Below are 25,886 nucleotides of genomic sequence, written 5' to 3'. Positions count from 1 at the left end.
TGATTTGATTTGATAGTTGAATCTGTTCTTGAAATTCAATACTTGACTGAGGGACCTTACAGATGTTGTACTTATGGGGGACTGAGGAAGGGGTAGTCATTAAAAAAATAATGTCAAGCCCTAATATTTCACACAGTCCCCCATAAGTCCAATAAAATAATTGATAAAACATTCATATGATGTTTGTGTAGAAAAGTGCAAAATGTGCATTTTAGTGTCCACTGTCACATGACCGAGGAGGTGGCATCAAATAATAATTTTCCCGGAAGTACCCATGCGTACCAGGCGCACCGTCCGGCCGGCTCCAGCGGACGTTAATGCATCGCACCATGTCCTCGCTGTAAACCGAACGAAACCCCCAGTAGTGTGTATTTTACCGGCAATCCGTCACCATCGGCGCCTTGATCATGGACCTCCGGTCCAGAGGCTTTTTTAGGAGGCATTGGAGTTGTCAATAGTAACCTTCAAGTGTGATATTAATACATTTTGTGCCCTGTCACTTTTGCACGCTCCGGGGATTTAAAGACCAAGTGACAGCACTCACCTAGCTAGCTGCTAAGTCAATAAGGGCACACTTTCCATTTGGAGGAGAGGACAAGAAAATACAATAGCTACAATTTTAAGTAACGGACAATAGGTTTTAAAATACTATATTTTTTCGATTGTTGATTCAAGTCTTCCCTCAGATCCCTCAAAGAAACGGTAAGCATATTGTACTAGCTAGATACCTGCGATTACTTTGAAAGAATAACGCACGGATGAAGGCCCTGCCTTGTCAGTCCATTTTACAAGGTTTGCTAATTTGGCTAAATAGCTAGCTTTCAGAAGAATAACTAGCTAGCTAATGTTAGTTAGCTGCTATAAATAATATTGGCTTTCACTGTGTTTCTCTGTGCTCGTCAAAACGAGGCTTGTTAGCTAGCTAACCTTTGCATGAAATTGGGTTTGAACTCATCTCGAGCGTTTCATTATTGAAGTTAGTTAGCCAGCCAGCTCATGTCTGTATTTTAAGTTGGTGAATTTATTGTTGTTGTTAAATTAGCTAGCGAGCTAACGCTAGTCTAGAATGTTAGCTAGGTAATGCCATTTTGCAAATCTTCCCTCAATTTGACAGTTCCCATCGAAACAAATTGTCTAGATTCATGGTTTACTTCAAGATGCCAATCTGGCAATTTACTCGTAACTAAGTTTCTTTATCACACAGCTTTATAATGGCTAGCTAACGTTGGTTAACCTGCCCATAAATCTAGGTAGCTAAAGCAATTTTCATGCTGGGTTTTCAATGTGTGTCTTAGTCGGGCCTAGAATGAATACTCCTTAGAAGACTAGCTTGAAAATTAGCATGTGATTGAATCCAACTATTTCAGTTAGGTACAAATAAAGTGATATTTAATATTACAATCCACAACTTATATATGTGTAGACATGTCACTTCAGAATTTCAGGTGGACTTTGAAATTGGCTAACTACTGTAGCTAGTCAAGTTCACTCACTCATTACTATGAGACACGTAGGTTACTACAGGCTAGCTAACGGTGTGTGACATCCACCATCAGTGGTCCTCCCCGGTATTATTAACACGCTAGAAGGCCTTGCTTGCAATTTGATCCATCAGTAACTAATGTTATAACTAATCTACCCACAGACTGATCATGTTAGTTATCTTACGGTTATTTCATGGTCTTTCGTTTTATTTAGCACCAAAAACTGAGTGGGCTAGCCGTAGATGGGATAACATATGGCAGGTAGCTAACTAGGTTGCTAACTATAGTGGCTAACACCGGCTGCTTAGCTAGCTAGCCATATGACACGTCTTCCTAATGTGAGATGTCCTCTTTAGACCATGTGATATCAGATTGACACTATTTATTTTCATGCTTGAATTAATGGCATGTCAAAAACACTGTCTGGAAATTGCTGAAACATCATAAAGGCCGCAGTATGCATGCACCCTGATCGCATGCTTGTCTACAACCCATGTTCCTCAAATGTGGAAGTGGAGTATATTGCTTCCCAGTAAAATTATAAATGTTATTTAAATGTGTAGTCATTTGATGTTATATGGATATCTCTGAGGAATCTGAAACATTGTAACCAGCACATGTCCACAATACAGAGACAATATGTTACAAGCAAATGGAGGCTACTGGCAAATGAACTTTGACATGAAAAATACATTCTCTGATACTAAATAACTAGTTAGTTCAATTGAGCATCAGTAAAAAACAGTGAGTGAGATGTACCAGCTCAGGCTGGCGTGAACCTAATCTTCAATGATGCATGGAATGGATGCAGAGAAGAGATTTGAAACCCACAACATGTTTTTTTTGTGCAATTTCAAATTCACAGACTTGTCATGCCAAATTCAGCTCCCCATCACAATCTGTCCCCCCAAATAGTGGCTCTTATTCTGAAAGGAAATGTTAGCTAATGTCTCGAGATGATGATAGTCATGGTGTTTTTTATTGGCCCCATCTGCATGGAGGATCAATAGATAGTTCTGCCAATGGCTTAACTATATGCGTCTGTTGTGACAGGAATGTAGCATAGTGGAACTGCCCCTGTAGTGATGATGTGGGAACTGCCCTTAATCCAATGCACTCTCAGGAGTGATTTTGTGTCTTTTGTTTCAGGCCTAAATAGCGGTTTAGGGGTATTTTGGAACTCTGCTCAAAGACATTGTGTCACTGGAATGGCATATTTAGACTCACAACTTAGTGGAAGCCCATAAAATGGTGTTCTAACCCAAGGTCTAACCTATCTACTGTAACGTTTCCTACTTTGTAACACAAACTTGTGACCAGTGTTGGGTTGTTTGGCACTAGGCCTTACTGCCATGACCTACTACAGCAGACAAACACTCAGGGTTTCTCATGAATGTGTCATTGGGTACTGTAGCTTCGTGAGGGCAGCCTCAAGTTAACTTCTTAGGGGGTTGAGACAGGGATTTCCCCTGTTGGCTTTCTGATCTTTCTGCTCTGACGCTCACTGGGCATGGTGTCCAGGTGATTATTTTACATCTAGTGTACTCAGCCTAGCCTAGTCCAGCTGACCCAGTATCAATATGGAGATTAGAATTGTCTTGGAGGGTTTTTCATTGATTTACATTTTTTGCTCTTTTGGTAACTAATTCTTCCTCAGATCGGCTGGCAAGTCAGCGCCACCCTGATGCAGAACGACGTGAAATGAACAAACCACTGCAGCCTATAACGGGACCCACCTCTGTCCCACACCCCTCCCCCTCCCCTGGCCTGACACAGGTGAGAGGCAATGACAAGACCCAGCTCGCTCTGACAGATCAGAGTAGCGTTAATTAGGCAAAAAACGTGAGAAAATGTTTTGAAACCGGGAGATGCTACCTGGGTTTTATTCATTACACAAAGACCATAGCAAACAGTTGCAAAATGTTTTGCACCAAAAACCGGAGTTTCTATTGGACAAATTCCGATAGGTCCCTCCCTGTTTCATCTAGTTTGCATCAGTTTGGTTCCGTTTGGTTCTTCATGAATACACAGATTAAACCGTTTACTCCAGAAACCAAACGAAACAAAACGGGGATGGGCCTAACTGCATTTCTGCGCTGCAAAATGTTTTCCGTTGCAAAACGTTTTGCAACAGCCTAAATGTTTTGCTGCAGCCTGTGACTAATAAATACACCCCTGAACTTGTCCAATAAGGATGATCATTTTTGTTTTCCTTTCTGAAGTGTTTTGCTACATTGTATCCTACTGAACACAACCCGTCTTTGGCAGCAAGTTAGCCGACTAACGTAGTTGTGTTTCTCTGCCTCCCCTCTCTCCCAGGCTGCCTATGCCCCTGGACAGCCCACTTCTCTCATCTTCGCCACCCCAACACCACAACAAATGAACTCTGCACCTCAGCCACGACAGGTACTGCTCTCTACTTCTGCTACTCCATCTCTCTCCTTCTATTTTCCGCTCTTTTGCCAACACTCTTTCAATGTCCAAGCTTCTATGTACTGCTGAGTGTAAGACCCCTACTTAAATTCTTAAACGTCCAATGCAGCTGTTTTTATCTAAATATCAAATTATTTCTGGGTAACAATTAAGTATCTTACTGTGATTGTTTTCAATTAAAATGGTCAAAAAGAAAAAATAATAGCGTTACTCAAGCAAGAGTTTTGCTAGGACTGTCTGAGTGAGGGGCCTAATTGGATGAACCTAATGGGAGGGATATGTAACCTGAAAACTAGCTGTTATTGGCAAAGAGGTTTGAAACTCATTATTATTGGTCTATAAAGTTATACCGCCTGGTGACGTCGCCAGGCAGGCCAAAAGACCATCCCACCAAAACAGCGTCGCCAGGCAGGCCAAAACACCATCCCACCAAAACAGGTCGACATTTCAGCCTGTCTTTTAAAACAGCTCTTACTCTAAAAGTGCATATATATATATATATATATATATATATTACCACCAGTCAAAAGTTTGGACACACCTACTCATTCAAGGGTTTTTCTTTATTTATACAATTTTCTTTACATTGTAAAATAATAGTGAAGACATCAAAACTATGAAATAACACATGGAATCATGTAGTAACCAAAAAAGTGTTAAACAAATCAACATATATTTTATATTTGAGATTCTTCAAATAGCCACCCTTCGCCTTGATGACAGCTTTGCGCACTCTTGGCATTCTCTCAACCAGCTTCATGAGGTTGTCACCTGGAATGCATTTCAATTAACAGGTGTGCCTTCTTAAAAGTTAATTTGTGGAATTTCTTTCCTTCTTAATGCGTTTGAGCCAATCAGATGTGTTGTGACAAGGTGGGGGGGGGGTATACAGAAGATAGCCCTATTTGGTAAAATACCAAGTCCCTATTATGGCAAGAACAGCTCAAATAAGCAAATAGAAAAGACAGTCCATCATTACTTTAAGACATGAAGGTCAGTCAATACAGAACATTTCAAGAGCTTTGAAAGTTTCTTCAAGTGCAGTCGCAAAAACCATCAAGCGCTATGATGATAATGGCTCTCATGAGGACTGCCACAGGAAAGGAAGACCCAGAGTTACCTCTGCTGCAGAGGATAAGTTCATTAGAGTTACCAGCCTCAGATTGCAGCCCAAATAAATGCTTCACAGAGTTCAAGTAACAGACACATCTCAACATCAACTGTTCAGAGGAGACTGCGTGAATCAGGCCTTCATGGTCGAATTGCAGTAAAGAAACCACTACTAAAGGACACCAATAAGAAGAAGAGACTTTCTTGGGCCAAGAAACACGTGCAATGGACATTAATTAGACCGGTGGAAATCTGTCCTTTGGTCTGATGAGTCCAAATTTGAGGATTTTGGTTACAACCGCTGTGTCTTTGTGAGAAGCGGAGTAGGTGAACGGATGATCTCCGCATGTGTGGTTCCCACCGTGAAGCATGGAGGAGGAGGTGTGATGGTGTGGGGGTGCTTTGCTGGTGACACTGTCAGTGAGTTATTTAGAATTCAAGGCACACTTAACCAGCATGGCTACCACAGCATTGTGCAGTGATACGCTCTCCATCTGGTTTGCGCTTATTAGGACTATCATTTGTTTTTCCACAGGACAATGACTCAACACACCTCCATGCTGTGTAAGGGCTATTTAACCAAGAAGGAGAGTGATGGAGTGCTGCATCAGATGACCTGGCCTCCATAATCACCCGACCTCAACCCAATTGAAATGGTTTGGGATGAGTCGGACCGCAGAGTGAAGGAAAAGCAGCCAACAAGTGCTCAGCTTATGTGGGAACTCCTTCAAGACTGTTGGAAACGCATTCCAGGTGAATCTGGTTGAGAGAATGCCAAGAGTGTGCAAAGCTCTTATCAAGGCAAAGGGTGGCTACTTTGAAGAATCTCAAATATAAAATATATTTAGATTTGTTTAACACATTTTTGGTTACTACATGATTCCATATGTGTTATTTCATAGTTTTGATGTCTTCCCTATTATTCTACAATGTAGAAAATAGTAAAAAAATAAATAAAAACCCTTGAATGAAGTAGGTGTGTCCAAACGTTTGACTGGTACTGTATATATAAATAAAATAAAAACACAAATCATGTTTTTGGCCGCACTGGGCCTTTTAACTCCAACTCTTGCTCAACTGTAACATTTTCGTCCAACCTGTGTGTAACAGTCTTTCTGCTTAACCGCTTTGGTTTAACGTGTGTGTGTTTAAGTCCCTCTCCCCTCTCTCTGGCTACCAACCTTGACCTCTTGCTGTCTTTTTCTGTCCTCCCTTCCAGTTTGCCACCGGGCCCCGTGCTTTACACCAACAGGTACTAACTCCCCTTACCTTCCCCAAAATGGCTTCCATCTCAATAGGACAGTAGACAGTAGTGCATGAATGCACATTTTACTTTAGAGAAGGATGAGGCTAAAGAACCATTCTAGTTCTGACCAGCTCCAGCTGTAACTACACCCAAAACCACCTGATTTGAATGAAATATATAAAAAAAAATGGATCAATTTAAGACCATGAGTAGTAGTTGTGTGCTGTGCTAGAATCTGTCCCTCAGCCTTTTGTGGATCTCCGGGACCAGGGGTTTCCACAGTGAAGACGTTCAGGCTGGTAACCCCATAGGCTACCCATGATAACACCTGTTATGACACCACCCGCAGTAGGGCAGTTCAGTAAAGGTACTAGGCACCGCAGCAGCATGGTCTGCCGGTTTTACATTTCACCTGTACATGTTTAAATTGGTTACCCCAATCAAGCAAAGTGCTGGCCAAACCACTGGCTAGGCCTGCAATCAGAGGCTTGGATGAAACTAGAAGACATATGCTAGTCCCTTGTGAATTTAAGGCTGTTACCCCATCTCCAGCTTTATATTTCTGCGATGTCTTCATATTTTCTGATGGTCAGCTGCATGTGAAAGACTTATGTTTTGCACTGCTAACTGTAATGTCTGAGTGATTTACTGCTGCTTCTTATATTCTCTCTCACATTCCTTCTGCTCTCTTTTTTAATTACCGTACTCTCTTATCTTCTTCCTATTTTTCTCTTGCCCTTCTGTCACCCCCCCGTTCTCTGCTCGTGTGTTGTCCGGCTGAAGGGTGGATACAGGGCACTGCAGGTAACAGCTTCTCTCTTCCTTCTCATCCTCTTTCCGTCTAACCTAACCGTAGTTCCACCTGAGTCTATAGAACCTGAGGGTTGAATGCTACGAGAACCGTATCAACTATGAAGTGTCCAGTTGCCCACCACACAGGCTTGTAAAAACCCCTGGCAGTCATCGTGTGTTCAGCTCTGTGTAGTATCAACCTACCTCAACCATCTGACATTTTAGCCATGCAGCACGCACACACACACACATACACAAATATACTGTATATATTCTGACAGTTTCTGTCCCTCCCCCCATCCTTCTCTAGCCTTACTATGCCAACAGGCCCATCAGTGCCCCCCGGGTCCAGACCAGCAGCGGGCCTCGTCCGGTGGGTCCCACCCACATCTACCAGCCCGGCTCCCAGATGATGATGATCCCTGGGCAGCAGCTGTCCTTTGCTGGATCCCCTCAGGGCTACTTCATCCCCCCTGGACAGGTACCACAACTGGTCATCATCATGTTATGTTTCTGAAAAACCTGGGAATTTCTGGAAAGTTATGTAAAAATTTTGCAATCCTAATTGTATAACACCGCTCATGCAGTATTCCAGCCCAAAAAGTCTAAAGTCAAGAGTAGTTACATACTATTGTAGCTATACCTAAACATAGCAAATGGGAAGCTTGATCCCTTTAGGACAGGTACAGTGAGGGAAAAAAGTATTTGATCCCCTGCTGATTTTTGCCCACTGACAAATAAATGATCAGTCTATAATTTTAATGGTAGGTTTATTTTAACAGTGAGAGACAGAATAACAACAACAAAATCCAGTAAAACGCATGTCAAAATTTTTTATAAATTGATTTGCATTTTAATGAGGGAAATAAGTATTTGACCCCCTCTCAATCAGAAAGATTTCTGGCTCCCAGGTGTCTTTTATACAGGTAACGAGCTGAGATTAGGAGCACACTCTTAAAGGGAGTGCTCCTAATCTCAGTTTGTTACCTGTATAAAAGACACCTGTCCACAGAAGCAATCAATCAGATTCCAAACTCCCCACCATGGCCAAGACCAAAGAGCTCTCCAAGGATGTCAGGGACAAGATTGTAGACCTACACAAGGCTGGAATGGGCTACAAGACCATCGCCAAGCAGCTTGGTGAGAAGGTGACAACAGTTGGTGCGATTATTCGCAAATGGAAGAAACACAAAATAACTGTCAATCTCCCTCGGCCTGGGGCTCCATGCAAGATCTCACCTCGTGGAGTTGCAATGATCATGAGAACAGTGAGGAATCAGCCCAGAACTACACGGGAGGATCTTGTCAATGATCTCAAGGCAGCTGGGACCATAGTCACCAAGAAAACAATTGGTAACACACTACGCCGTGAAGGACTGAAATCCTGCAGCGCACGCAAGGTCCCCCTGCTCAAGAAAGCACATATACAGGCCCGTCTGAAGTTTGCCAATGAACATCTGAATGATTCAGAGGAGAACTGGGTGAAAGTGTTGTGGTCAGATGAGACCAAAATCGAGCTCTTTGGCATCAACTCAACTCGCCGTGTTTGGAGGAGGAGGAATGCTGCCTATGACCCCAAGAACACCATCCCCACCGTCAAACATGGAGGTGGAAACATTATGCTTTGGGGGTGTTTTTCTGCTAAGGGGACAGGACAACTTCACTGCATCAAAGGGACGATGGACGGGGCCATATACTGTCAAATCTTGGTTGAGAACCTCCTTCCCTCAGCCTGGGCATTGAAAATGGGTCGTGGATGGGTATTCCAGCATGACAATGACCCAAAACACACGGCCAAGGCAACAAAGGAGTTGCTCAAGAAGAAGCACATTAAGGTCCTGGAGTGGCCTAGCCAGTCTCCAGACCTTTAATCCCATAGAAAATCTGTGGATGGAGCTGAAGGTTCGAGTTGCCAAACGTCAGGCTCGAAACCTTAATGACTTGGAGAAGATCTGCAAAGAGGAGTGGGACAAAATCCCTCCTGAGTTGTGTGCAAACCTGGTGGCCAACTACAAGAAACGTCTGACCTCTGTGATTGCCAACAAGGGTTTTGCCACCAAGTACTAAGTCATGTTTTGCAGAGGGGTCAAATACTTATTTCCCTCATTAAAATGTTTTTGACATGTGTTTTTCTGGATGTTTTTGTTGTTATTCTGTCTCTCACTGTTCAAATAAACCTACCATTAAAATTATAGACTGATCATGTCTTTCTCAGTGGGCAAACGTGCAAAATCAGCAGGGGATCAAATACTTTTTTCCTTCACTGTAACTCACTGTCCTAAACATTAACACAGTTCTAAGTGTCCTCTCTGCCCCCCTCTCTCTCTGTAGTACCGGACTCCCTACATGCCACCCAGTCCACAGTACCCTGTGACAAGTGGGACAGCAGGCTTCTACCCAGGAACCAGCCCGGCTGAATACCCCACCTATGGTAAGAGGCTCCCCTCTGGGCCGGACCCCACCTGCCAAGCACAACCACCATGACCACAACCACAATCTTGATTAGAACCACAGGCATGACTAGATCAGCAGCTGGACCTCAAACCTCAACCTAGTATTGAACCGCAATGACCGCTAGAACCACAACCATGGCTAGACTATATCAAACCACAACCTTACCCAGGACCATAACTGTAAATACAACCAAAACCACATCCATGATAAGAACTGGGGCCACATGCACCCAGAGATATCTTCAGTCAGTTGATTTTACAGCCGGTCAGTCGGTGGATCTTGCAGTCGGTGGATCTTGCAGTCGGTGGATCTTGCAGTCGGTGGATCTTAGAGTTGATCAGTCAGTCAATTGATCTTACAGTCGGTTGGTTAGTTGCTCTTACGGTTGATCTTAGTTGGTCAGTCAGTTGATCAAATCAAATGTTATTGTCGCGTACACATATTTTGCAGTTATCGCAGGTGCAGCGAAATGCTTATGTTTCTAGCTCCAACAGTGCAGTAATACCTAACAATACACACAAATCCCCCTCCCCTCCAAAAAAAAGACATTAAGTAAAAACTAGCAATGTCAGAGTCCTGTGTATGTATATGTATGTATGTATGTATATGTATATGTGTGTATATATATATATATATATATATATATATATATATATATATATATATATATATATATATATATATATATATATATATATATATATATATATATATATATATATATAGTGCATTCGGAAAGTATTCAGACCCCTTGACTTTTTACACATTTTGGTATGTTACAGCCTTATTCTAAAATTGATTAAATTGTTATTTTCCTCATCAATCTACCCACAATACCCCATAATGACAAAGCAAAAACAGGTTTTTAGAAATGTTTGCAAATGTATTACTAGTAAAGAACGGAAATATCACATTTACATAAGTATTCAGACCCTTTCCTCAGTACTTTGTTATAGCACCTTTGGCAGCGATTACAGCCTTGAATCTTCTTGGGTATGACGCTACAAGCTTGGCACACCTGTATTTGGGGAGTTTCTCCCATTCGTTTCTGCAGATCCTCTCAAGCTCTGTCAGGTTGGATGGGGAGTTTCACTGCACAGCTATTTTCAGGTTTCTCCAGAGATGTTTGATCGGGTTCAAGTCCGGGCTCTGGCTGGGCCACTCAAGGACATTCAGAGACTTGTCCCGAAGCCACTCCTGCGTTGTCTTGGCTGTGTGCTTAGGGTTGTTGTCCTGTTGGAAGGTGAACCTTCGCCCCAATTGAGGTCCTGAGCGCTCTGGAGCAAGTTTTCATCAAGGATTTCTCTGTACTTTGCTCCTTTCATCTTTCCCAGTCCCTGCCGCTGAAAAACATTCTCACAGCATGATACTGCCACCACCATGCTTCACCGGGATGGTGCCAGGTTTCCTCCAGACGTGACGATTGGCATTCCGGCCAAAGAGTTCAATCTTGGTTTCATCAGACCAGAGAATCTTGTTTCTCATGGTCTGAGAGTCCTTTAGGTGCCTTTTGGCAAACCCCAAGCGGGCTGTCATGTGCCTTTTACTGAGGAGTGGCTTCCGTCTGGCCACTCTACCATAAAGGCCTGATTGGTGGAGTGCTGCAGAGATGGTTGACCTTCTGTAAGGTTCTCCCATCTCCACAGAGGAACTCTGGAGCTCTGTCAGTGACCATCTGGTTCTTGGTCACCTCCCTGACCAAGGCCCATCTCCCCTGATTGCTCAGTTTGGCAGGGCTGCCAGCTCTAGGAAGAGTCTTGGTGGTTCCAAACTTCTTCCGTTTTAAGAATGATGGAGGTCCCTGTGTTCTTGGGGACCTTCAATGCTGCAGAAATGTTTTGGTACCCTTCCCCAGATCTGTGCCTCAACACAATCCTGTCTTGGAGCTCTACGGACAATTCCTTCAACCTCATGGCTTGGTTTTTGCTCTGACATGCACTGTCAACTGTGGGACCTTATATAGACAGGTGTGTGCCTTTCCAAATCATGTCCAATCAATTTAATTGATCACAGTTGGACTCCAAGTTGTAGAAGCATCTCAAGGATGATCAATGGAAACAGGATGCACCTGAGCTCAATTTCGATTCTCATAGCAAAGGATCTGAAACAGGATGCACCTGAGCTCAATTTCGATTCCCATAGCAAAGGGTCTGAATGTAAATAAAATATTTCTGTTTATTTTTAATACATTTGCAAACATTTCTAAAAACCTGTTTTCGATTTGTCATTATGGAGTATTGTGTGTAGGTAGATTGATGCGTAAATACATTTTATTTAATCCATTTTAGAATAAGGCTGTAACGTAACAATGTGGAAAAATGGAAGGGGTCTGAATACTTTCCGAATGCACTGTATAATGGTGTGTATGGACAGTATATGAATAGAAAAGGTGTGTACAGCAGTAGTTATATAGGATGAGCCTTGACTAGAATACAGTATACTTATGAAGTGGGTAAAACACTATGTAAACATTATTAAAGTGACCGGTGTTCAGTGAGTATGTACATAGTGCAGCAGTCTCTAAGGTGCAGGGTTGAGTACCAGGTGGTAACCAGCTCTTACAGTTGGTCGATCAGTTAATAATAAATGCAATTTAGCAGACTCTTTTATCCAAAGCGACTTAGTCATGCGTGGCTATATTTTACGTATGGGTGGTCCCGGGAATCGAACCCACTTCCCTGGCGTTACAAACGCCATGCTCTACCAACTGAGCTACAAAGGACCACTAGTTGATCTTACAATTGCTCTTGTAGTTGCACTTGTAGTTGATCTTACGGTTGGCCAGTCAGTTGATCTTACGGTTGGCCAGTCAGTTGATCTTACGGTTGGCCAGTCAGTTGATCTTACGGTTGGCCAGTCAGTTGATCTTACAGTTGATTCATTGCTGTGTGGCCTTGCTGGTTGTGTGTGGTGGTTTGGCCTGGCAGTGTGTGTGTGTATGGTGGTCTCTGTTCTCTCTTTAGGATCCAAGGCTATATGTATGTATGAATGGGTTATGGCTTTGGTTCAGTCTATCATTCTTCTCACCTGCTGCTTCTTACTGCCTTAACACCCTGCTTACCTCTGGTTCCCTTCTCCTTCACTCACTCTGCATTGGTCTCTTCCTGTCCTCCCCCTTTCATATTCCTTCCCTATCTCCCTCTCCTCCCCCTGTCATGTTGTGTTCAGAGCCCTCTCTGGCTGCGAGGGAGAGGAGAGGGGGCGGGCGAGAGAACGGGCGTCTCTCTCTCCACGGTGCTCCTCTCACCTCCCAGCGCTACCCCGGTGAGTAAGTGTGTGTGTATTTGCGTGTGTGTGAGTAAGTGTGTGTGTATTTGCGTGTGTGTGTGTACGCATGTGTGTGTTGCTCAGTATGTGCTGGGCTGCATCTTTGTCTGCCCAGCACATAGTAGGTGTTTTTGTTTGGTTTGTAGAGGTTCTTTCCCCTTGTGTTTTGTTGCGGATGCATGTGGTTATTTTAGCGTGTGGTTATTTCAATGCGTGTTTAGTCTGTATGGTATGTCTGTGGCTCTTTCAGGGTATGAATGTCTGTGGCTCTTTTAGGGTATGAATGTCTGTGGCTCTTTTAGGGTGTGAATGTCTTTGGCTCTTTTATGGTGTGAATGTCTGTGGCTCTTTTTTTTAGGCTGTGAATGTCTGTGGCTCTTTTTTTTAGGCTGTGAATGTCTGTGGCTCTTTTTTTTTAGGCTGTGAATGTCTGTGGCTCTTTTTTTTAGGCTGTGAATGTCTGTGGCTCTTTTTTTAGGGTGTGTAGCGTTCCATGCGGTGTGTTTTACTTCCCTCCCTTTCTCCCTCCCCCCTCCCCTCTACAGCAGGTGCCTACTACCCGGCCCAGCCCCAGTACAGCCACACACCCCCTGTCCAGACCGCGCCCGTCATGATAAGCCCCGCCCAGCCCCAGCAGCAGGCCCTGCCCCCTCAGCCGACGCCGACCCAACCACCTGCACCCAAGAGGGAGCGTGTAACGGTACTGCATTTCCACTGAGACTATACCCCGGTGTTTGGCCTAAACACTCAGACTTTTGAGTTTCCACTAGGGATGTTAGCCGCCGAAAATACATTTGACCGGTCATGCTTATCGGGCAATTTGCATAATTTAGCGGAATTAAATTGGCGAGTGTGTATTTTCGTTAGTAGTCATGCATGTTATTTATCACATGCGCACAGCATACAGAGCCTAGTTTGAGGAGTGGAATATCCTATCACCTGTCAGACAGTGCGAGAGTAGCTCCTCACTGGAGTGAAATGTGCTTTTGTAAGCCCAGTCATTGCGCAACAAATTCTAAATGCAATCGCGTGTTAAACTTTGATGGCCACTATTTAAATGGAGCTATTTTTATTTGTCAATCAACTCGTAAATTAAAGGGCGCTTCCCATTCGCCATTCGAGTGCATAGGCTATAGTCAACGGTATGCAGGCTATCAGCGCGTCACCCACCTCTTTGCAATGTGAGCTTGAGGCAGTAATTGTCTGAAAGCTGAACGTTTTACTTTACTTCAAATAATGAGGCATGTCTTACCTTGCTTCAAAGTAGCCTTGCGAAAATCCATCCATAGAAACGTGGAGACAATTATTTTATAAAGAGTTCCTGATGCCATTAACCAGCTTTTGTCTCCTGTTCTATTTGTTTTCATATCAACTTTCTTTCATTGTCCAGAAGCCGAAGGCACAATCCTAGTTATATTAGCAACCCATCCTAGTTGTTGTTATAGATTCCCCCTCTTTCTAAGTTTCTAACTGATAATCTCTGTCACATATGGAACCGCTCGCATTAGGTGCGCTGTTTAGACTGGTGTTTTCCAGAGAATTGCATTTTGGCTGTAGCCTTTTGACTGTAAAACGATAGGCTTGCTATCATTGCATGTTTCCATTAAGCGCTTCATGAAAAATGTCTGGTCCTTGTATGCATGCATAGTATCAGAGAGGAAGAACAGAAGCGAGACCTCTCGCCAAAATCAGTCTAAAACAAGCCCAATGCGTTTCTATGTCGCCTGCCTTCCAGCCTTGGGACGACTACCATTATTAGAGCAGATCTCTGATAGTATTTTACTGTTTGGAAGTCATTTAACCGTTTGTTAAACGGTTAATGAGGGTCAGTTAGTCGGCATCCTTAGTTTCCACTAAGTATATTATTTGCGCATTTCCACTGAGGATTTACCCCAATGTTTTACCCAAAATGCTCAGACTTTTCTGTCTCCGTCTACGCGGACTATCACCCGTGTCTCACTGGGCCATGGCTCCGGTGGACCTGCTCTAGTTTGGAAGCAAGGCCCTGGGTACTTTTCAGCTGGCATTTACTAGAGCCTGACCGATATGGGATTTCTGGGTCCGATACCGATTTTTAGGGAGGCAACAGTCACCGTTTACCGGTATATTTGCATAAGTATGTATTTTTTTCAGAAGTTCTGCTCCAAAGGATTAACAGATACTCTGATGATTTCTTAACTAAATAATTTTAGAACATTTTATTTGTGGTTTACATGATATCCACCAAAAAGCAACGATATATCCTCTAAATCAGAAAGTAAATACAAAACACTTGTTCAGTTTACCTTCTTAGGTACAACTTAAAGATGTAGATAAAGGTGAAAGAAACGCACACCTATTTAGGCGAGGTGCTGGCTGACGGCGTAAAACACTTCAAAAAGAAAAGGAAAGCCGCACACTCTAGGAGCTCAGATGCAATAATTTAATATCTTAATAACCAACGTTTCGACAGACAAGCTGTCTTCATCAGGGTATAATGACAAACACTGCGGGTCACTGGTTTATATAGTGTCAAAGGACACACGCAGGTGTCTGTAATCATGGCCGGGTGTGGCCTAATAGCATTGGCCAATTCACAGATAAAAACAACATACAAAAAACATGGATAGCATATGATCATAGATACATAGCTACATAGGCCCACAACATTTACAATGAATAGCTAAATCACAAGAATGGCTTCAAATCAAAGTCTACGTTGAGACCGAAGGGAGCAAGGGTCTTTAAATTAAGGATCCAGGCAGCCTCTCGTTTTAACAATAAGTTGTCGAGGTCACCCCCTCTCCTAGGGAGGGTGACATGTTCGATGCTGATATAACGTAGGGAAGAAATCGAGTGGTTCGATTCCAAAAAGTGGGCAGCGACTGGGTATGTCGAGTTTTGGCACCTAATGGTGCTACGATGCTCCGAGATTCGTACTTTTAATTCGCGCTTTGTTTTACCCACATAATTTTTACCACAAGGACAAGTTATAAGATAAATAACTGCCTTAGTGGAACACGTAATAACACCTTTGATTGGGATCTGTTTCCCTGTTTGGGGGTGTTTGAAGGATCTACATTTGTAAGTGCCATTGCATTGAGCACAGCCGTTACACTTGTAGTTTCCATCCGGTAGAGGCGCAAATAGACGATGCAATCTGACTGACAATCTATTGGCTATATATTTCAGCTGCAAATGGCATGCGCTGATGACTGAATGTTAATGCAGGAAAAAGCTTGCCGCACTGGTTTTAGCCACACACGTTCTAATTTAGCTAGCTAACAATCTTATCTCATCTCATCATGAGTGTAAGCATATGGCCTGAATAATAGATCTGTACCAACTAAGTAAACCACTAACATAATAGGCCAGACAGTAAGTGTTCTTTTTGTATCAAGGATGAGTCTGTGTTCACTTTGGCTCCAATCCAGTGTTTGCGCATAAACAGCACAGATTGCTTGCTTTGCTAGCTAGGCTAAGTAACTTGTTGGCTAGATGGAGCCTAACTACATTGCTGGTTAGCTAGCCAGCTAGCCAGCTAACGTTAATCAAGTGAGCATGTGATGACAGGGCTACTTGTTTGGTGAAGTGTACTTGTGATTATTTACTTATTCAAATACGCTGTTGACTTATGGGCTGAATGATGTTCAATGAGCAGTTTGTAGAGCGCCCTCTTCAGGCAACCATTGAAAATTCCAAAAATGACCGCAAATGAGCACACGTATTTGTTAATTCTATGTATATAATATTGGCGCGTTATTGGTGGAATAAAGACAGATACAAATGTTTCTGTGAAAGGTTCATATCGGCCGATTTAATGTCTTAAGTTTAACACTACTTACGGAAACACAATAACACTAGAGCTTACATTTCACATAAAACACTGGAGGCCCACTGGTGTGGGGATAAATCTCAATGAGAAAGCACCATATGAGCCAAAAAATACCTACACTGACATGGGCTCAGACTGGGCCAGTGTAGGACTAGTTTAGACGGTAGGAGGGGTGACGGGAGAAGAGAATGGGACTTTATTTAGGCCTATTTAACCAGTGTCATCGGTGCAAAACGTTTTGCAACAGGAAATGAAAACTAGCATTTCATGCATATTGAAAGTTCAGTCCCTCCCAGTTTCGGTCAGTTTTCTTCTGTTTGGCGCCTAGTGAATAAGACCCAGGCTAGTCAGTTAATAGCACATTTATATTTGCAATGACCGCTTGGGGCGATGTAATTGTCTTAATACTATAAAGTAATTTTTAGAACTACAGTATAGACTGTTTAACCTCATCCTGCCCCCCCTTCTCACCCCTCCTAGATCAGAATACGAGACCCCAACCAGGGGGGCCGTGACATCACAGAGGAGATAATGTCCGGGGGAAGGGCTTCTTCCACCCCCCCACAGGTACGTATCACAACCCACTGGGGCCTGTTCAGGAGCATGTAACGTTACAGAATGCACAGATAGGAACATTGTTGTCCAATTATTAGATTTCTTGCTGTTAACATCCTGAAACTTTGTGATTTGGTATTTATCATATGAGGACATCATCATCAAACTATAAAAAAAAAAAAAGCAGAAATGTATCATATGGAACCGATATGATTGTCAGTCAGATAGAACAGGGAATCGTGTCAGCTCTATACATTCTAGTTCAATACATTCAACGTTAAGTGTTTCACATCACTCAATACATCCCCTGATTTCTCCTCCTCATTGGAATCATTCCCAGTGATGAGCTCAAAATGCAAGTTTGGAATCCTGTGGCTTTGAGATGATTCCACAGCGATGATGTCATAGAGGAAACCAGGAAGTTTGGAATGGAAGCCAGATGTTCCAAAACAGTTCCATGCAGTTAGTGTTTATTTTTACGGTTGTTGTGTGTTGTCGCCAACTCTCAACTCGGCTGGTTTTGATCAACCAGGCAATGGGATAGCATTAGAAAAAAACTGTTAGTATTTTGTATCTAGTATATTTTTGCAAAGCTAGTTTTGACGTTGCTTCCTGTTTTCTGCCGCTAGTCCTTCACCACAGAGGAAGAAGGTCCTGCCCAGACCAACGGAGAAGTTACTAAACCCGTCACCATCGTGACGAGAACAGGTGAGCCTCCTCTCAGGTCTTGTGGTACTACAATGTCTTTACAGCCACATTTTGCCAGCATGAATTGAAAAACTAACTTGATCGTCAGGGATTGATTGCAGTACGTTAAAGGTCCAAAACAGTTCCCAACTGATTTCCTTCTTTGTTGCAGATGAAAACGCAGAACCCGCGGTTTGCACAGCGACGGCCGCCGAAACCCCGCCTCCAGTGTCGGCAACTCCAGAGCCTGCCACCGCCACTGTCCCACTGGAGGACAAACAGGAAACCGATGGCCAGGTTGCCCCGCCTACTGAACAGGTCGTCAGCGAATCAGCTGCCCCCATGGCGGGAATGAGGGCCGAGGTGCCCATCCCACCAAGGGAAGACCAGGCCCCTGCCCCCTCCCCCCTGGCAGCTTCTACCTCCCCTCCCCCTGCAGAGGTACAGACTCCACCCCCCGCCACCACCATCGCTCAGGCCAGCCACACGGTGGGCACTGGTATGACCCCCGCGGTGATGGTAGTGACCCCCGAAGGTCCTTCCACACAGGTCGAGCCTCTGGCTGCCCCAGCATCTGTGGAGAAGCCTCCTGCCCGGGTAGTGGAGGAGGTAGTGGTGGAGAAGAAGGTAGAAAAGGTCAAGGAGGAGCCTGCAGTTAACACCAATCCAGAGGTAGTGGCGGCTGTTGCGGTGGCGTTCGCAAAAGAAGACACTAAACCTGCTCCACGACCTGTGACCCCCATCGCTATGGCAACGGTCAACGATTTCGCCCCGTCCTTGAAGTTGGTGGCGGCTGTGGAAGCTCCCACTAAAACTGACAGCGTGGTGTTGCCGCCAGCGCCTAAACAGAAAGCCGCTGTTCCCGTGACTGAGCCCGTCTCTGCCCCCGCTCCTGCCGCCACTCCCTCTGTCCCGGAGGTGGAGCCTGCCGTGGCCCAAAAGGTGGAGCAGCCGCCCCTGTCCAACGGCCTCCCCCAGGAGGACCCCGACGAGGTAGACGCCCCCGTGGCTGCACTAGAGCCTACCGCAACGGCAATCACAGAGCCTGCCACTCCCCCACCTCAGGAAACTTCTAACCCTGCGGCTGCTGCAGTGGCAGAGGAGGAGGAGGATGCATCCCCAGTGCCCTCGTCCAGCAGCCCTTCAGAGGACACGTCTATGCAAGGTAAGAGGGACGTTTTCTTTCTGGTCAGGTCACTTGGTCAGGAAAAACTAGCATGTGCACCAAGGTTTTGGTTTGGCTGAGGCACCCAGAGGTTCTTCGTGGTGTGGCTTCAGGTTTTGATGTAAGAACTTTAATGTAATGCTCCTGTCTTCTCTCTTCTAGCTGCTGTGTCTGTGCCAAAGAAGAAGAGGAACATGAAGGAGCTGAACAAGAAGGAAGCCATCGGAGACATGTTGGATGCCTTCAAAGAGGTGTGTCTGCGTTCGTGCATTGAATAGAGCGGCCTTATGAAGTCAGAAACTATCCTAAACAGTTGTCCGTGACCACCTTTCAAGGTGCACCAGTAGTAAAGCTTGAAAACGTGTATCTGCAGCCAGCCGCTACTCCGGTTGGACTGTTCATTAGGGTTGGGCGGTATCCACATTTTCATATAGTCTTACCGTCCTTCTCTTATCCCGGGATCTTCTTGGGTATGACGTTACAAGCTTGGCACACCTGTATTTGTGGAGTTTCTCCCATTCTTCTCTGCAAATCCTCTCAAGCTCTGTCAGGTTGGATGGGGAGCATTGCTGCACAGCTATTTTCAGACCAAGATTTTTATTTGTAATACATGTTTTTGCTTTGTCATTATGGGGGATTGTGTGTAGGTTGATTAGTGGCAAAAACGATTTAATCCATTTTAGAATAAGCTGTAACGTAACAAAATGTGGAAAAAATGAAGGGGTCTGAATACTTTCCGAATGCACTGAATATGGGTAGAAGCAGACAGGGCCAAGAACCAAGAGGAGAACAAACGCAAGGAAATCAGGATAGCACTGGCAGCTGTACAGAACTCATCCAAAGCGCTTTGACTTCTCAAACACGGCAGAAAGCTACACTATATGAGGCCCGTCTCTTTATTAATTCAGCCACTTACTTAGATAACTAGCAAGTTAAACAAAATTAATCGCTGAACTCACCTTTTACCGGTTTCTCCCGTTGTGCTATTTCCAAACAAACACGTGACTGGCTCAACTGTTCTGGGGAACTACGGTAAGATGCACAATGTAATATAACTGAGTGAAATTAAGAACGCCATCGGCTTCATATCCTAACGTATTGCACAAGTTGACTGCAGGTAATTACTTAAAGTAGCTACAAATATAACAATTTATTCAACTTAAAATAAATAGTTTCAAATGTATTGAAAAACCATCCCGTGGCTATTTCCAAATACCCCGGTATACGGTATACTGCCCAAGCCTACTGTTCGTTAGTCAGTGCAAGAGCAACTCTGCATATGGCATCGTTGGTCTCCATGTCTCTGTGCCTGGAGCCCTGGTATGTCTGTCGAGACAAACATTTCACTTCCCAGCAAGTTTATCAGTAAGCGTCCGATTTGCTAATTGAAACTTGTATCTTCAAAAGAGAAGAAGGGGGAAAAAGGACTGTTACTCAGCAGTGTTTTCCACTAGCGTCGGCTAAATGGCCGATTAGACTCATTTTCAGCCGGCTCCTTTTTCCACTTGAATTAACTAGGCTACTTTTCAATTTGATAGTCAGAAAAAAGTCTGCCGAGCCCTCATGAACGATATGCATCTTCTAGCGATCTATTGATAGGACAGACTCCTGTCAGTCACAAAGTGAGCGCTGACAGGGAAACACTGCTGGTTTGACAGTCTGCCGTCTGTCCTGCCTCTCGGTACCTGGGTGTGTGCGCTGTGGTTGCAGTCACATTTCTTTACACGGAGGGAGAGGGCATGATGCTCCTTCGTCTCTGTGATTGAATTTGCACATCCAATATAATGTGGTAATAATGAATCGAAATCCACTTAACCTATTTACTGGCACATTCATTTATTTTCTTTAGCTTGTTTCATATGCAGCCACAGAGGGGTGGCGCATGGGATATTTACTGTGCTTTGATTTATTGACTAGCAATAAGCTTGACTAGTTTATTAAAGGTGTCGAACTGACTGAATAAAGTCGATCTCGTATCCTTGCCATTCATAAATCATAGAACAAAGTTACACTGAGTGTACAAAACATTAGGAACACCTGCTCTTTCCATGCCATAGACTGACCAGGTGAAAGCTAGGATCCCTTATTGATGCCACTTGTTAAATCCATTTGAATCAGTGTAGATGAAGGGGGTGAGACCGGTTAAAGAAGGATTTTTAAGCCTTGAGACAATTGAGACGTGGATTGTGTATGTGTCATTCAGAGGGTGAATGAGCAAGACAAACGATTTAAGTGCCTTTTGAACGGGGTGTGGTAGTGGGTGCAAGGCGCACTGGTTTGAGTGTGTCAACAACTACAACGCTGCTGGATTTTTCACGCTCAACAGTTTCCAGTGTGTGTCAAGAATGGCCCACCACCCAAAGGATATCCAGCCAACTTGTCAACTGTGGGAAGCATTGGAGTCAACATGGGCCAGCATCCCTGTGGAACGCTTTCGACACCTTGTAAAGTCCATGCCCCAACGAATTGAGGCTGTTCTGAGGGCAAAAGGGGGTGCTACTCAATATTAGGAAGGTGTTCCTAATGTTTTGTACAGTCAGTGTATTATATCCATGGTATCGCATCGTAAACTAAAGATCTCGTTTGTATTTTCGATATGAAGTCCATCAGGACTTGCCAGACAGTGACGTTAAAGTGAATGACTCGTCAGTAGCCAATCGCATCGGTAAGAGAGACGTTCAGTTGGCTCCCTAATTTGCATACTGGTAGTGTTTTTGGCAATTATTTGTGGATTAAATTATGAAAACATTAGACTAAGATTGTGAATACCATATACAGTGGAGGAAAAAAGTATTTGATCCCCTGCTGATTTTGTACGTTTGCCCACTGACAAAGTCATGATCAGTCTATAATTTTAATGGTAGGTTTATTTGAACAGTGAGAGACAGAATAACAACAAAAAATCCAGAGAAACGCATGTCAAAAATTTTATAAATTGATTTGCATTTTAATGAGGGAAATAAGTATTTGACCCCTCTGCAAAACATGACTTAGTACTTGGTGGGAAAACCCTTGTTGGCAATCAGAGGTCAGACGTTTCTTGTAGTTGGCCACCAGGTTTGCACACGTCTCAGGAGGGATTTTGTTCCACTCCTCTTTGCAGATCTTCTCCAAGTCCCATTTTCTATGGGATTAAGGTCTGGAGACTGGCTAGGCCACTCCAGGACCTTAATGTGCTTCTTCTTGAGCCACTCCTTTGTTGCCTTGGCTGTGTGTTTTGGGTCATTGTCATGCTGGAATACGACCCATTTTCAATGCCCTGGCTGAGGGAAGGAGGTTCTCACCCAAGATTTGACGGTACATGGCCCCGTCCATCGTCCCTTTGATGCGGTGAAGTTGTCCTGTCCCCTTAGCAGAAAAACACCCCCAAAGCATAATGTTTCCACCTCCATGTTTGACGGTGGGGATGGTGTTCTTTGGGTCATAGGCAGCATTCCTTCTCCTCCAAACACAGCGAGTTGAGTTGATGCCAAAGAGCTCCATTTTGGTCTCATCTGACCACAACACTTTCACCCAGTTCTCCTCTGAATCATTCAGATGTTCATTGGCAAACTTCAGACGGGCCTGTATATGTGCTTTCTTGAGCAGGTGGACCTTGCGGGCGCTGCAGGATTTCAGTCCTTCACGGCGTAGTGTGTTACCAATTGTTTTCTTGGTGACTATGGTCCCAGCTGCCTTGAGATCATTGACAAGATCCTCCCGTGTAGTTCTGGGCTGATTCCTCAAAGTTCTCATGATCATTGCAACTCCACAAGGCGAGATCTTGCATGGAGCCCCAGGCCGAGGGAGATTGTCAGTTCTTTTGTGTTTCTTCCATTTGCAAATAATCGCACCAACTGTTGTCACCTTCTCACCAAGCTGCTTGGCGATGGTCTTGTAGCCCAGTATAAAGTATAAAAGACACCTGGGAGCCAGAAATCTTTCTGATTGAGAGGGGGTCAAATACTTATTTCCCTCATTTAAAATGCAAATCAATTCATAACATTTTTGACATGTGTTTTTCTGGATGTTTTTGTTGTTATTCTGTCTCTCACTGTTCAAATAAACCTACCATTAAAATTATAGACTGATCATTTCTTTGTCAGTGGGCAAACTTACAATATCAGCAGGGGATCAAATACTTTTTTCCCTCACTGTAGGTACCTGCTTCATTTTTCAATCATACCTGTATTGCAGATAGCTGAGAAAATGCCTCTTAAAAGGAAGCTTGAAGCCTGTACTTCTGTGGGTCAGTTGCTAAACAAATATTTTATTTATAGATGACATGCTGCAATTCAGAATTGTCGTTCTAACTCTTCTCTTAATACGTATGGACCCAGAACTTAATTGAGCATCTGTTCTGTTTATTTTAGACCCATTTATTCATTAGAAAAATTGCCCATTACACAATTTGTTTGATTTTGTAAGTCGCTCTGGATAAGAGCGTCTGCTAAATGATGAAAATGTAATGTAAAATGTAATTTTAAAATTGAACCTTTAATACCTTTTTTTCAAGGTAAATTACATAATTTGAAGAACAAACATAATTGTGGCAATTCATATCTTGCAATAAAATACTTTAATCTCAAGAGAAGGCAGGTTAAAGGTCATATTGGCCTAGACAATATCCAAAACAACTAACAATACACTGAATTCATACATTTTCAGTAATTTAAATTGTAAACACAATACCACAACAAATTATTCCAATCTGGGACGTAAAATCAATAAAGTATTCAACAATTTCACTGTGTATTTTGGATGGAATCAAGGCATTGGAATGAACTAGAGGCCACAAATAGAGCTTGTTCTGCAAAAATGTCATAACCCAGCCCAGGGGAGCCTGGCTGGCTACTTTTTCTATTTGGCTGGCTACTCCATGTGCTTGTGGAAAACACTGGTTACTCACCCCAAATCCCCTAACCTTAACCACAAAACTGACTTGAGGTCAGCATGTAGGGGTCTCAACTTCCTTCTACTCTCTTACCCTTCAATCTTCCTGTCCCTTCTCCCCTCTCTCGTCCATACAGGAGAAGGAGGCGGCACCCGCCCCCGAGCCCTCGTCAACTCCGGCAAAGCCCAGCCCTGTGGCCCCTCCCTCCGTGGCGCCCGCTGAAGCTCCAGACGAGACGTGGGAAGAGAAGGAGGACAAGCATAACGCCGACACGCCCCCGCTCAAACCGGGCGACCTCAAGTACCAGTACAAAGGAGGTGGGTGGCCCCTTAGAAATTACTGAAGATAGCAGTCAAGTCATGGCCTCCCGAGTGGCGCAGTGGTCTAAGGCACTGCATCGCAGTACTAGCTGTGCCACTAGAGATCCTGGTTCGAATCCAGGCTCTGTCGTAACCGGCCGCGACCGGGAGACCCATGGGGCGGCGCACAATTGGCCCAGCGTCATCCAGGGTAGGGGAGGGAATGGCCGGCAGGGATGTAGCTCAGTTGGTAGAGCATGGCGTTTGCAACGCCAGGGTTGTGGGTTCGATTCCCACAGGGGGCCAGTATGGAAAAAAAATAATTAAAAAAATGTATGCACTCACTAACTGTAAGTCGCTCTGGATAAGAGCGTCTGCTAAATGACTAAAATGTAAATGTGACAATGAATAGCTAATATTCGTTGATTGATTCTTTGTGAGAGGTATCCTAATTTTTCCCCTCACTTGAAATGTCTCATCGTTGAAATGTGCAATGAACTGTCTGTTTCTATAACCACGGATTTTATGCGAGTCAAGTCATAGCGTATAAAAATAAATCGCAACAGCAGTGATGGAAACACAGCTGTTATCGACAGACAATATGTTCGTTTGAAATGGTGGGATCTTTTTGTCGGTAAAATGAATTATGCGACAAATTGCGGTGGAAACAATTTATTGTGTGATTGTTGATAGAATAACTATAATGCCGAGGTAAATTTGCAGTCATGCGATGCTATGTTGTGTGGTCCTCCCACTATGACTTGGAAAAGCAGGCACAGTTTAAAGGGCTACAGATTAAATAAATGATGATGAACTTCACAGGGTGGTGAAAGTACACAGTGAAGAGCTTGATGCTCCTTTCCAATAAATATTGAGGGTCTTGTGACATGATGATCGCTGCCAGTTAACAAATGAATGATCTTGCTATTATCCATCTCATCATAAAACCTAACATGTCCACTTTATTAGCGAACTGTTGTCTAGAGAGCATGCGCAAAAACCAGATTGGGCAAGTTTGCCATTTATCGCAACAGTTTTTGTGACTAAACCATCGATAGAGTGGAAAATGCAATGGAAACGCATTGAACTTGTTTTTTTATTCGGTGCATGAGAACTTTAGCGCAAAAGTGTTCTATGTGCACTAGGTCATCGCCCAGCCTTTTATCTGGAAACAAACCTCTGGTGGGAAAATGGACAGTTTGTTAATGCAGATATTATAATATTCGCTTGAAAATCTATCGCAAATTGGATGGAAACCTAGCTACTGTCAAAGACCCCCATTTACTCATGTGTACGGCCAGCGTTATCCCTAATGAAATACATGTCTCTTCAAGAGTAGTCTTATAGATTTGGTTGGGTGTGTTACAACAACAGCTAAGCAGTATAGAGTCCTTCGTAGCAAATTCAACCATTCAAACTCTCACACTCCCTTTTCCTCCGAACAGAGCAATGGAAGCCTATCGACCCAGAGGAGAAGAAGAGGTACGACAGAGTGTTCCTGCTGGGCTGCCAGTTCATTAGTGCCAGCATGAACAAGCCAGAGGGCCTACCTGTCATCAGCGACGTGGTGCTAGAGAAGGTAAGCTATACCATCAAATCAATTCATTTTATGATCCAGTATGGTGACTTTTTATAGGCATCCAGTTAGAAATGTATTATTCACAACTAATAACGGTGCTTTGAAATAAAAGCGATTATGCTCTAGTG

At 43.8% G+C, this 25,886-nt stretch overlaps 1 protein-coding gene across 8 annotated transcripts in view; it reads left to right on the top strand.

Moving 5' to 3' along the window:
- Positions 1 to 303: 303 nt before the first annotated feature.
- The window catches only part of LOC311146691 (eukaryotic translation initiation factor 4 gamma 1-like), a 44,315-nt gene continuing 18,732 nt past the window's right edge, over positions 304 to 25,886 (top strand). For 2 of the 8 annotated variants that reach the window (XM_084183234.1, XM_084183230.1), the window contains exons 1-14: positions 304 to 702; positions 3,142 to 3,260; positions 3,804 to 3,890; positions 6,247 to 6,279; positions 7,057 to 7,077; positions 7,376 to 7,546; positions 9,397 to 9,496; positions 13,332 to 13,486; positions 17,081 to 17,167; positions 17,785 to 17,863; positions 18,015 to 19,007; positions 19,170 to 19,258; positions 24,017 to 24,197; positions 25,625 to 25,758. In XM_084183234.1, coding sequence (XP_084039360.1) covers positions 3,186 to 3,260; positions 3,804 to 3,890; positions 6,247 to 6,279; positions 7,057 to 7,077; positions 7,376 to 7,546; positions 9,397 to 9,496; positions 13,332 to 13,486; positions 17,081 to 17,167; positions 17,785 to 17,863; positions 18,015 to 19,007; positions 19,170 to 19,258; positions 24,017 to 24,197; positions 25,625 to 25,758 — 2,205 coding nt within the window. In that variant the 5' untranslated portion in view covers positions 304 to 702; positions 3,142 to 3,185. Of the gene's footprint in view, positions 703 to 3,141; positions 3,261 to 3,773; positions 3,891 to 6,246; positions 6,280 to 7,056; positions 7,078 to 7,375; positions 7,547 to 9,396; positions 9,497 to 13,331; positions 13,487 to 17,080; positions 17,168 to 17,784; positions 17,864 to 18,014; positions 19,008 to 19,169; positions 19,259 to 24,016; positions 24,198 to 25,624; positions 25,759 to 25,886 lie in introns of all 8 variants that reach the window. The other 6 variants (XM_084183228.1, XM_084183227.1, XM_084183231.1 and 3 more) reach the window with 5 other exon arrangements.

This window comes from Coregonus lavaretus, assembly GCF_964263955.1.
Source record: "Coregonus lavaretus genome assembly, chromosome: 19".
NCBI lineage: Eukaryota > Metazoa > Chordata > Actinopteri > Salmoniformes > Salmonidae > Coregonus > Coregonus lavaretus.
Note: the sequence above shows the minus strand (reverse complement) of the source record. Positions and strands in the feature narration are given on the sequence as shown.